Source organism: Pundamilia nyererei, unplaced genomic scaffold, assembly GCF_000239375.1.
Source record: "Pundamilia nyererei isolate P.nyererei 1_Seehausen unplaced genomic scaffold, PunNye1.0 scaffold00098, whole genome shotgun sequence".
NCBI lineage: Eukaryota > Metazoa > Chordata > Actinopteri > Cichliformes > Cichlidae > Pundamilia > Pundamilia nyererei.
This window is the reverse complement of record NW_005187499.1, coordinates 1,066,855-1,079,981: the sequence shown is the minus strand read 5'-3', so window position 1 is coordinate 1,079,981 and position 13,127 is coordinate 1,066,855. Positions and strand designations below refer to the sequence as shown.

General features: G+C 41.7%; 1 protein-coding gene across 6 annotated transcripts in view; it reads right to left on the bottom strand.

The window, feature by feature from the left end:
• carmil3 (capping protein regulator and myosin 1 linker 3) overlaps positions 1 to 13,127 on the bottom strand; it is a 98,637-nt gene that overhangs the window by 31,972 nt on the left and 53,538 nt on the right. For all 6 annotated transcript variants that reach the window (XM_005740232.1, XM_005740233.1, XM_005740234.1 and 3 more), the window contains exons 16-21: positions 9,727 to 9,831; positions 5,484 to 5,553; positions 5,295 to 5,376; positions 3,161 to 3,257; positions 3,009 to 3,063; positions 636 to 808 (exon numbers count right to left, since the gene is read on the bottom strand). In XM_005740232.1, the coding sequence (XP_005740289.1) occupies positions 636 to 808; positions 3,009 to 3,063; positions 3,161 to 3,257; positions 5,295 to 5,376; positions 5,484 to 5,553; positions 9,727 to 9,831 (582 nt within the window). The remainder of the gene's footprint in view (positions 1 to 635; positions 809 to 3,008; positions 3,064 to 3,160; positions 3,258 to 5,294; positions 5,377 to 5,483; positions 5,554 to 9,726; positions 9,832 to 13,127) is intronic.

The following is a 13,127-nucleotide window of genomic DNA, read 5'->3' as shown; positions in this document are numbered from 1 at the left end:
CCTCCATCCCCCCCGACTTGGTTTGCCCTAGAAATTCAATCAGCAAAAACCCAGATCTATCTCTTTAGGTGGTCTCCCTCTCCGATCTCTTCGTAGCTTTCACATCCAACCTTTCCCAACACACACACAGTACTACTCCACCCCCACCCCACAACCCCAGTCTTCAAGGAGGCTTCTGGCCTCCTTTGCCCTTTCTCAATATTTTATTGACTCCTGTTACAACTCTAAAGTCAAACATACCTCTGAACCTGAAGTGTTATTCGCTGTGTTGTTAAGGGTGGTGCTGTAAAAGCTATGTCTGAAAGGCCCCCTCCCACTAATTCATCTCTCCAGTTTGTAACATCCCTCAGGCTACTCAGTATTAGGTCCGGTCCTAATACCCCCCACCCTTCTTATCTCCTACATGCCACTCCACCCCCTCCCATCTTTGAAGTGCCACCTTCAACTCACTGTTCATAGAAACGTCACTGTATCCCCTCCCTAAACCTAACATATTAATTTTCTTTCTTTAATCTGCTGTCTATAGCATCTTCTCCAGACATGCCCCTTCTACGTATGAGGGTCTCTGATCTGCACTGAAATCCCCTCTTTTCTTCATCTTAATCGTCCATTACTGCTGTAACGCACACACCCACCTAAGTGTTGTGTTAATCTGCAGAGCTTTGCTGAGCATCTTGGCCCCAGAGTCCTCCAGGAGGTTGCCGCTCAGGTCCACCTTCCGTAAGCAAGCGTTGGAGCCCAGGGCGTTGACCAGCACTGTGCCCCGCTGCCGAAGCCTCGAGTCAGCCAGCGAGAGGGACTGCAGGGCCTGGAGGATGCCAGGGGAGCAGGGAGTAACCAATACGGAAGCATATTTGAAAATCAGATTTTTTTTTTTTTTATAGAGGGCAATTATATGTGAGAAGCACCACCTATGTTTAAATGATAAAAGAAACATCCACCTAAAGCAAGAAGTTATTACTTCCAATTTCGTCCATACTCCATCTGTGGATTTATCAGGTTCATTAATTATTACAATTAATAATGAAAGAACATGGTTGAAGATCAGATCAGATTTCATTTCAAACCCTCATTCATTATTAATTGTTGTTTTGCTGTTTTACTTGTTAGGACTTTGAAATGCACGCTGAACTAATTTGATTGTTAACACTCCTTTAAATGATGTTGCTGATGTACAAATTGGACATATTTTCTGTTAAAAAAAGGTTTGAAAAGGGCTCTACTGAAGGTTTTTGCCTGTCTCTGCTTAAACGACTCTGTGAACACATTTTTGAATATTCCTTATGCACACAAAGATTTCCAGCCATGCACAGTCTCCTGTGGTTAACTCTCCTGGACCTGGATAGGATTGTAACAACCACCTACAATATTTTGAAGAATACTCATTCGTTTTCTAGGAAAGAGTTAGATGTGAAGCTCGATGCTTTTCTCATGTCTCTATGGTAAACATAAACCTGGAGCAAGCAGTTTTTTGGGGGGGGGGGTTAAAAAATAATTCAATACAGGAGAAAAGGCATTACATTTTTACAGCTTAAAACAAACAAGAATGAGGTTCCAGTTAGTTTTATACGTTTTTGTAGAATTTGTAATATTGCCTCTGCACACCAGCACAGTGGATTTTAGATCGGACAATCAAGATGAATATTTCCTTGCTTTGAGTTTGGTTTGCTTTTGCAGTGTGCTTTTGTGCCAGTATCGTACTTTTGCAGTACGAATCACTGTCCAATCAGTTTTGCAGCATTTGAGTTTTTTGAACAGAGAGTTTAGCCCTGTACATGTGAGAATTCACCTGTGACCCAGTTCCACTGTATGCCCATACCATAACACTGCCTCCACCATGTTTGACAGACAATATCGTATGCTACAAATCAAGTTTTTTTGGTCCTTCTTCATATTTTTCTCTTGCAATCTTTTAAGTTCAGGTTGATCTTAATTTCATCTATGCAAATACTTTTTTCCAGTAGTGTGCAGGCGCTCTTAGATGGTTTCTGGCAGAGTCTAGTGGGGTCTTCGTGCTCTTGAGCGTAACCAGTGGTTTGCACTTTTTGTAAACCCTCTGCATCTCCATTCTTGATGGCAGACCTTGACAGTGACACTCCTACCTCTGTGGGACTGTTCCTGACTTGATGTTGGGCAATTGTCCAGTTAGGTTTGAGCAAAAATGGAGGACTGTGTATAAAAATTGCTGCAGTTCCAAAACAGTTTATGCTACACTTTTGTTAAACCCCTTGAATTAAAGCTGAAAATCTGCACTTCAATCACATGTTGACCGATTCCTTTAAAATCCACACTCCTGGTGTACAAACTATGAAACAAACTGTTTCCTTATCCCTTCTGATAGCAGTCTTATGCATTCTGAATCATCTTCATTTCATTTAGTCTGTTGAGAGTTCTCTTTTTTCTCACGTTTGAGGCTAGAAGCCTTTTATGACTCATACTAGAGCGTTAACATGGTACTAACACTAATGCCAACAGTCTGCAGGGGACACTCACAGATTGTTTTGATGCTTGTGTTTTCAACACTTAATGTGTGAGCTGACTATGGCTGACCTCTGATAAAGTGCCTGTGTAATTCCTTTAAATGTGCACATTTACAACCGCCTGTGCCAGTGTTGGTGCGCTTTCATACAAACATCAGTCCATGTTCGCTTCTGGAGCATCGTTGTGAACTATCACCATCAACAGTGGTAAATAATTGAGTAAGCTACTTGTCATGCTGAATTTGCGCAGCAGAGAGAGCCTCGGGAGCCCCGCGTACAAACTGAGACCAAATGAATCATTCGTCTGGCTCGTAGACAGCGTGGCTCGTGTACATGTTTATACCTTGCGCGTGTGGCAGGTGGGAGATGGAGCTTAAGATTGCACGTATGACGATACAAGAATTAAACTGTGACAAGCGAGGGTTTGTGCGCGCAGTGACAAATCTCGGAGGTCCGCGTGGGCGTGCATCTGAGCATCACACCACAGAGAATTTGTGCACGCACAATATGTTACATAATCAAACTCACACACTCTTCTTCTTGCACCAAATGAACTAGTTTCTGCAGAATTTCATCCAGCACCCTGAGGAGGCAGAAACAAGAGGGAAAGCATTCATCATCTGCATCATCTCCACAAACCATCTGCACACAGCTGCTTCCCCCCCCCGCGCAGTCCATACCTGCCCTTGATGTTGAAGTTCTTTCCCAGCATCAGGTGTTTGAGGGAGGGATGCCGTGAGAACGCTGGGATGACAGCCAGCAAGTCAGCATCCAAACCTACACATACACACACACACAAACAGAAGCCAACACACATCATTGGAGTACGAGCACAACGCCAGCAGTGGTACGCTCAGTGGAGCTTATGTGAAAACTCATTCAAAGTAGACCTTTAATTACATCCTAGTACGTGCCAATAAAAAAGTAGAAACACGCCTGAAACTTCAAGTTATTCTGGACCATAAATAGGCAATCCATTAACTGGTATAAAAAACCGAACAAGTCGTATTTTATTACATAAAATTGAGTATTACTGGGCCGTTATACCAGTGACTCATGATTTCCTGAGCCAGGTGCTAACATTTCTGGCCCTCAAAGCTCCATTTTTCCCTCTCTCTCTCTCATAGTCCATTTTGGAACAAAATCTCACTGCCCACTGAAATTCCAAAATACTCCCAATTAAACCTCCTCCTTCTCACACCCACTCACCTTTTCAAAAGCTCAAGGATAGAGGATGCTGCTAAATGGAAGCGGTTACCATGGCAAGATATTTCAGAGTAAAATGCCTCATTCAGGGATCAAAAATATCTGCGGGTTAAATAAACTCCAGCGCTCACAGTGAAGTGCATTCATTTTACGAAAGCTTGCTGTGACACATTCGAGGAGGGTGGGTGACGGAAGCTGCTTGCAGCTAATGTTTCAGGTATTATTAGCGTCTCTGTTATAATACTATAACTAGATTACTGGCTGTTTGGGAAACGAGCTGGTCAGCGGTCAGCAGGGTAGGTGGTAAAAACAGTCCAATATATATTTTTAGTTCTAGTTTTTACCCATTACAACGTCACAGGATTCATTGGTTAAGTGTCAGATTTTTTACTGAAACTTCAAGGTGAAGAACAGCCCTGTAAAATTTGAAAATATATCAAACTAAATATGGACATGCATCATGAACAGAACTACACTTTGCAGTAGTTCTAGTCAACACAATCAATAGCAGATTTTTAGGCATCAAGTAGTTTATGGTATTTATTTAAAGACAATTTAATTGGACTGCATAAATAATGGTCTTTAAAAGAGATTTCGATAACTCCCACAAACAGGACTAAGATTAGGCAAGAATCAAAACATGCCTTTGTTGGTATGTTAACACAGTGATTCAAATTCACACATACATTTGCATCATCAGTGGTATGATGCAGCAGATCTTTGTTCACTATGCTCAGCTGGTAATCAGGTCTTGAATGTAAAGACAAAAATCTGGTGTCGCCATGAATGATTACATCATTGTTGAACTATGAAGAAATACATTAGTTCAGCCACTAAACTCACACAGATAAGGGGACTGGAATCAGCTTCTTTATTCATGCTTCAAAATCTCATTCTCATTTTATCAGTCATGCTAGTAGACTAGTAAATTCTAATCGCATTCATTGTGGGTGTGCACTGCCGTGTCTCTTTTATACATTTAACCTTTTCATATTTTCCCATAGTTTCATTTTTCTTTGTAAAAACAGCTACTTTGTTGCCAGAACACTTTTCCATCACTAGGATGGGTCAGAAGATGCCAACGCCAGCCTGTGAACATGCAGGGGTTTAGTTAGCGAGCCGATAACCAGCTCCGTATGACCACTTATTCTGATCGCCACAAGGAGGGTAAGTGAGTCCAGATAACAGTAAGACACCCTGGGTATGATGAACTCTCTTCATAGTGCAGGCCTCTGGTTGTTGTGTTTGTGGCATTTCAAGTACAAGTGCTGCCAACAGTGAAGCTGCAGATTCACCTCAAACTATCCGATGTCAACACTCACAGCTGAAGGGTGCTTCTCCCAGCTCTACTTACATTTTCATTTACTGGTTGTTATAAAATGCAGACAGATAGATCAGGAAATAACCAATATCAACCAACAGTACTGGCCCACCGATAAATCAGCCAGGCTCTAGGGACTGAGACTGGTTCACTAGTTTAGTTTAAAAGAAAGCCATTCAATTTAAAAGCTGATGGAGTCAAAACAATAATGGCGTAGTCTATACGATTTACAGCTACCCAACACACATACAACAACCCCTGTAAGTGCATCCCTTGTGGGTTCTTACCATTATCAGAGATATCTAAAGTCCCCACGCATGAAACTCGAGGAAACAGCTCCTGAATCACCCCGGCACCTGCTGACCTCAACTGTGGAAGGCAGACAGAGAGGAGCAGAGCATGATGGGATAGCCACAGGAGGTAATATATGAAGATGATGAGTGAATACACCCTGAGTACAGACCGACAGAGCGTACCTCACAGCTGCTGATGTCCAGGTGTAAATCAGTGATATGAGGGTTATTGGACAAACCGAGGAACAGCGCCCTGAAGGAAAACAGAGGTAGGATGGGATGGGAAAGAGAGCGAGAGAGAGGAAATACAGATTAATCGTGAAGCAGATATAGAAAAAGGGGTACGAAAATGATAGTTAGATAAGAGGAAATGTTGAGAAACAGAGGTCAATTGAGGCACAAGGATGAGCAAAAACCACATTGGAAAAGAAAAATAAATAAAAATCAGTTCCACTTAAATCCAATCGCCTTTCTCCCTCTAACAACCCCCCCTCCTGCCCCACATTCTCCTCTGCACACCTAAAAGTTTAAGAACCATCTTAAAGGATTTAGAGAAAAGTAGCTTAAATATAAGATTCATAGCTCACTAAGTTGGCAACAGAAATTACCTCAAAAACCTTCAAGTTTTATTCAGAAGTGGCCGATTGTAGCGACTGTACATTTACACAAGCCCAGCTGGATGCGGGGAAAAAAATACATTTGCACATCAAGGCTCCGCTGGAGGTTGTTCTTGTGCAATGAATACACATTTAAGAGTTATGCACCATGAGGAGGTAATGAGGAAAAGTGCTAAGTGGGGAGTCTGCTCCATCCATTTTGGCTGGGATCCATCACGCAGCGCGCAATCATCCCAATTGCTGGCATTTTGCTTTGTTTTCTCTGCTATTGATTGTGTTCAGCAGGCTATACGCCTAGCAGAGAAACTGTAATATTGCAAAACTCCATTTATCCCCGTTGGGAAACTCCTTTTTTTTTGTTGCTTGGCTGCTTTGTGAGCTGGTTTAGCTACAGATCTCCTGAAGCTGGTGGGCATAGAGTCCTCCACAAAGACACGTCAGCACAGTGGAAGCTGGCCAACACGGGGGCTTCAGTCTGTGTCAACTGATTGAAGGCCAGTCAACTAACGGAACAGTGAACTGGCTCCACTGTCAAGGAAAAGCATTTGAAGCCTAATGTGCACCTTGATGATTAACTCTCACTGGTGGTTTGGATGCAAACCACACTCCATATGGCATAAGCTATTTTTGTACTGAAACAATGATGACAGAAAAATGGCAACCTTGTTTGCTGGGCGGTTTTTGCTTTAATTTAGGACAGGTTAGGGTACTGTCCTCCTCCTATCAAGGCCTCTGCATGCATTAAAGTTAGAGTACAGGAATAGGAATGCAGAAATAATGCATTGGGGGGGGGGCGCTCCCATTTCTACGAGTCTCCTCTTGGATGGAAAACCGAAAAGCCTTCAGCGGTCTTCCTCCTTGAGTTCGGTTTATACAGTGTTTTGAAACTAAAGCAGCTTACAGCATCATGAGTAGATACATTTTTAGCTGGAGTGGCCCCAGTGGGAATTCATTCTTCAGCACTCGCAGTCAAAACTGCCAGTGACACCCTGAACAAGGTTAGGAGTTAAAAATAACAAGATGCGCGAGTTTGTCTTATAACCCACATATATCATCAACCTCCACTGAAGCTAAACAGAATATGAGTTCTGGCTGTACCCGCAAAGTTTCCATTCATCACTATTCTCCCGCAAAAGTAAAAAATGTACCTGATCGCACAGCTGCTCAGCAGGTAGTCTGAGGGGGAAATGCTGCGTCCAATATCATAAAGAAAGAAACGTGTCTCCCTCAAGTCCGCGTTTGCTCACTTAAGGCGTTTCATCCCGTAATTGGATTATTTTGCAGATTTCATTACTCCTACTGTGCATGAAATTTGTAGTAGAAATGCTGGGAGACATCATCCAAAAAATTATTAAAGTGAGGTTTTTTAAAGCAACAGATTCGCTTAATTCATAATTCCAAGCCTACTGTAATATTTCTATTTTCAAAAAGGACTTTAAACTTATCTTGTAGGAGTAAGTGGCTTCTCCAAATTTCAGTCATAAAGTATGTAGGAGGCACAGGAACACACTTTCTCCAGCGTCTCCTTAGCAGGTAATTTATAGCTTTTTTTCCTCTAATAATACTAGCATAATATTTCAGTAGCTGCTTGATGTCTATATTAGCGCATCCTGTTGGCATCTTGGCATTTATTACAGGATATTTTGCCAAGTCAGTATATGCATCACGTCTAGAGATTTCCCAAATGAAGTGGAAGAGAATCAGATGCCAGTTGGCTGTCACAAATGATGATATACAGGTCAAAGCTAAACATATAGTCAGCAGAATATTTATACTGTAGCCACATCAAGAAGACCCAGTGTATCAATACATAATTAGAATACAAAACTAACAGTAGTTAGGTCGGGACCACAAGAGTCTAAAGATGATTGATATTTCTATCTGCAGTAATTTATATTTGACAGTGTGGGGTCTTTTGTGGGATAGCAGCAGCAAACCTAGCACATTACAGAGCAGACACCAATGACAGCAAGTATGAGACTGATCAAGTTAGACACAGCATGAAAGGCAAAGCAGGAATGGTGGGTTGCCAAGCTGCTTGCACCTCCACAGCAACTGTGGGCAGGCTAGAGCATTTTGAGTAGCACAACCTATATGAGCTCTAACAGGATGGCAGCAGAGTTCGACTGACAGTCTTATGAGCTAAAGCAAAGCCCAACCCAATTTTGTTTAGAACTCCATTTAGGGTGTGCGCTAATTTCATAACAATACTCCTTTGTATGACTCCCTGAATGAAACTGTAATTAAACCTGAAGACTGATGACAAAAAAGTCAATTTCTTGTGACTGGTTTTGTCATAATGTCACATCATAAAGACAGATTCTAATTTGGCTTATCAGACATATGCACCCCTAATTATCATGGGTTGGTCCTGATGACAGCATACAATTACCAGTTTACTGCCAGACACTGAGCTTGAGCATATTCTTTGACCCTCTTTATATGTAGACTTAACATGCCAGTTAGTAATATATAGTGCTTTGGTACCTTTATGGCAACTGTGCCCAGCGCTGACTTTGATCTATGTGTCATAAGAGAAAAGAGACCTCTCTCTTCACAGGTCACTTCTTCTGTCAGAACTATGAGCATCTTCACAGAGCAGCTTTTGAAAGGTTGTTTTGATGCATTTTTCTGACTGACTTGTTTATTTGGCATTTTTCTCCTTTATCTATATCTGGATACAGGTTTGTGACTCTTGGGGATTATATCTTGTTTTTTCCACCATCAAATAAACTTTAGTCTTTTGTGTCATATGGAAATACAATGTAATGAGCCAAGGTCCAGTAACACATAACAATACATACAAAAGATCCTGAAGTACTGTGCAAAAGCAACAGGGTTTTTTTCCTCCCGCCGGATGTTGCTTGATTTTAAGTCATTTTCAATCCTCGCCATTTACAGAGGAATGGGTTTTATGTTTTGGGTTTTTTTTTTATTTCTTAAGCAACTTAACGCTGACGTATGAATCATGATCAGAAACTGTGTCAGTGGAAGGGTGGCTGTCAAGAAGCCAAGGAAAGGAAATGAGGAGAAAAGGCTGAGGTATCCCAAATTGCACAAGACCTGGACTGAAAATCACTGGCAACCAGTCTTATAAAGTCATTAACGCAAATATGGTTCAAATCCTTGTCAATATATGGAGGGGTTCAGGTGAAGGTTACAACAGTGGATGTGTACAGCCGTCTGTAAAACACAGTGGAGGCTCTGTCACAGTTTTGCACTGCATTTTGGCCAGTGGTGTCAGCGACCTTGTTAAAATTTACTGAATAACAAACACAAAAAAGTACCATTAGATTTTGATACACCATGCAGCAACATCTGGAACATGTCTGACTGGCGACAGCTTCAGTTTTCAGCATGACAATGATCCTAAACAGCCAATGCAGTAAAAACATACATGGATAGAAAAACACCATCAGTCTTGGATTGGCCTCCAAAGAGTCTGGACCTCAACATTATTGAAGCAGTGTGGGATCATCTTGACAGAGATGAGAACAAAAGGCAGCCAACATCCAAAGAAGAGTATTGAATGTCCTTCAAGAAGCCTGGAGACTGTTTAAAGCAACTGTGTTAAGGAATAAAGGTGGTTATACCAAATATTGACTTTTAGGCTTGTTAGAATTGTACAAACTGTTTTTGCCTTATATACTTATGTCCATGTACGCCTCCACATGTTTAAATTAAATTGTTGTACTTCTTTCCCATTTTCCTCATATACATAAATGATGGGTGGCTCAAGACTTTTGCACAGCACTTCCAATTTCCAGTTAGATTTTCCCTGAAAATCCATGCGTTTCACAGTGACTCACCTCATCGAATCAGGGGGGACCTTCATAGAGGCCAGGCTGACATGTGTGAGGCTGAATGCTGAGCTGAAGAACTGACGGAAAGTTGGCAGAGAATCTCTGGCTTTTCTGGAAAAAGGACAGTACAGAAAAAACAGGAAGATTTTAAAACAGAGGGGGAGAGGAGCACCAAGGAGAGCATTTAAGTTAAATCTTAATCAGGCAGACCGAAAAATAGGATGACACTGATCTATAACAAGAGCGAGGATGACAGGAGGACTTGATACGCTCATAAAGAGTGACAGAGAATTTGCAGTAGACAAGCAGAGCAATGACAGGGGGGGAACAAGGGAGGGAAGAGAGCCAGAAGAAGGCTGAAGCAAAAAAGATGCTCGCTGCGACATTTGGGTCAGTATTATATCAACCCGACAGCATGAAAAGGTGAAGTCGGCATTAATTACTGCCATCACTTAAAAGGTAACATGGACCTATTATCTAACCATCTGCCTGACATATACAGCACATTAGCCCGTCATCATAGGAAGCATAGAGAATAAGTCTCCATGTATGAACAACATTCCTCTGAGTCAGAGCAGGCACTGTACTCGGCATTCATGGAATGAATATAGTGTACTGTTTCCGATCTGTTTAGCACTTGTCAAAGCTGTCAATCTGCCGTTCCAGCCCCCGCGCTGTACACATAATTCACCACAGGGGAGGATGAGGAAGGGAGGCTAGAGGAGGAACGATAAAGTCATGAGTGGCGAGGAGGAGGAGGAGGAGGAGAGAGTGAGGGGAAGGATGAATTCATCTTGCAGAAAGATGAAGTTTGTTTTTCTTGGAAAGATTACCTGCTATTGCTTTTCAGGCGGCTGATATGTTGTTTACTTGTGCAGCACAAAACTCTTTTTTTTAGCTTCTACCTGATAAATGAGTATTGCTGTCACTGATGAGGCACTTTGAAAGCAAACTCATGAGAAGTAAAATTTACCTCATAGTTCACTAGTCAAAAAAAACCCCCTATATATAGAGAGATAGACAATCTTTTATACTTGACATGAAAAGCACAGCTGCGACTGATTTCATTAACAATTCTATGAAAGCAGCCACCAGGGATTTGAACTATATTCAGTCCCTCCCACCTGAAACCCAGTGTATTTTATGAAGCACATAGGCACAGGCATGCATGTTGCATTTTGAAATGCTGAGGGTGAAGAACATTTTTTTTAACCAAAATCAATGTCATACCCACTCCCAGTATCACAGTTTAAAACCAAAGTTTTATCTCAGCGTGATTTTTTTTTCTTTGACCAGCTTTGAACATCGATATGTCCTTGTCCACTAGAATAGGAGCAACAGATCCACAGTTAGAAGTGCTCAGCCGTCTCTACAGACTGTGTAGAAATGCCATGGAGACTATCCAACACATAGTAGCAGGATGTAAGATTCAAGCTGGAAACGCATACATTTGGAAGCACAACCTAGTGACTGTGATAGGCTACAGGAACATCTGCGCCACATATGGACTAGAAGTCCCCAAGTCCCGATGTGAAATCCCACCAAAGGTGGTTGAGAAGAACAGGGCTGAGGTCCTGTGGGAGTTCCAGTTCCAGACAGACAAGCAGCCAACCAACCAGACATAGAGGTGGTTGACACGGAAGATTAGAAAAAAGTTGTGACAGATGTGGCAATCCCAGCAGATAGCAACATCAGGAAGAAGAAGCATGAGAAAATAGAGTACTAGGAGTACAAGGAGCTAAAGAAACAACTGGAGCAGATTTGAAAAGTAAAATCCAAACAGGTCCCACTGGTAACAAGAGCAGTATGAACTATAACATCAGAGATCTCCATCCAGAAGAGCATAGTCCTAATTAGCAGAACCCCCAAACTCCAAGGACTCTGTTAGAGCACCCAAGCTTGAGAAGAACAGACAAACTACCACCCAGGGGTGATGGTGGAGTTATATATACCATATGTTCAGAGTCCCTGATCTATCCTGACTGCACAATTGATGATTCACCAAATTATTGTTGGTTTAATATGACAGCAAACTACAATAAAAGGCTTATTCCTTACTTTAACAGTTTAATCATACATATCATAATCATTTAAGGTTCGTCTTTTCCAATGATGCTTTAGCACCTTATTGTAATGGCTTCCTTAAGCTCGATCAACACTTTGACTCCGTTATCTGAATTAAGCCATTTCAGAAACACAGTCACACTTTCAAACAAGTCCTTCAAACTTCATCAACACTTTGTCAACCTTACTTTCCAACATCCAGAAACACACAAATTACTTTTAGTGTTTCCTCTTCCACTGACACTTCAGCTTGAAAATATGTCAGGCCTAGGCAGCTGCTACGTCAGTCTCAGAGAGCAGGGCGTTAAAAGATTCATGTTTAAAAAATTGTCTGGATAGCTGGGGAAGGAAGCGTTTTGTGGAAGTCCCCTCAAAGCATCTCCAACAGCAAGTGCAAACTTAGCCACGGTTATGAAAACTGCACAAACACGCCAGAACTAAAGAGAGACATCACCTGTCTTTAGAAATACACCCTGTAATGCTGCACCAGCACCCCAAAATAGCCTAAAAGGGAAAGCTGCTCTGTACTCTCCTCTCCTCTGATTGCTGAGACAATTTTGTCATGTGTTTGGCACAGCTGCTTCACAGATATGAGCGCAGTAATTTGACTGGCTGGGAATATAATGAATAATCACTACACCCTTCCAATTTCTGTTCCACTTCAACAAATTCCTGTGTGCATATTGCAGCGTGAGCCCGAGCCCTTATTGTCCTTGTGCACACGACCCAGTGCTTCACACTGACTGTTATGACTGTCTATTAGAATATAATTTAGCAACTTGCCACGCTGGCCTTGAGAAATTTGACCGGGACACTGCATCATTACATGCTTGGCACTGATCACCACCTGCACTCATGTATATATCATGTATATATCTATCCACTTAGCACTTTAATTCTTATTCTTATTTTATATTTTTATGACAGTATGTTGCACTGAAGCACCGCAGCAATTTCCTAATGTTGTAAACCTGCTCAACATCTGGCAATAAACCCTTTCTGATTCTGATTCTGATTCTGATTAACTTTTAACGGGCGCTCATTTTAAAAGTGGCGTACGCACACGGGCGGAAGTAAACGTGCTGAACTGTGGCGTCTGAATTCCCATTAGGCAAATGCATGGTTGACAGAGTACAGTAACCTGTTTTAGAACATTCGCCCCATGCAGACAAAACCAAGTTAACTTGGCTATAAGATTAAACTGCATGGCGAGAGAGGAAATGAGAAAGGGAAAATGTGAGATAAAGAGGGGGAAAAAGTGGGAGAAAATGAAGTTGTGAGGGATTAAAAAAAAGAGGAAAAGGTCACAAGGAAAAAGAAAAAAGAAAAAAGAAGATAAAGAC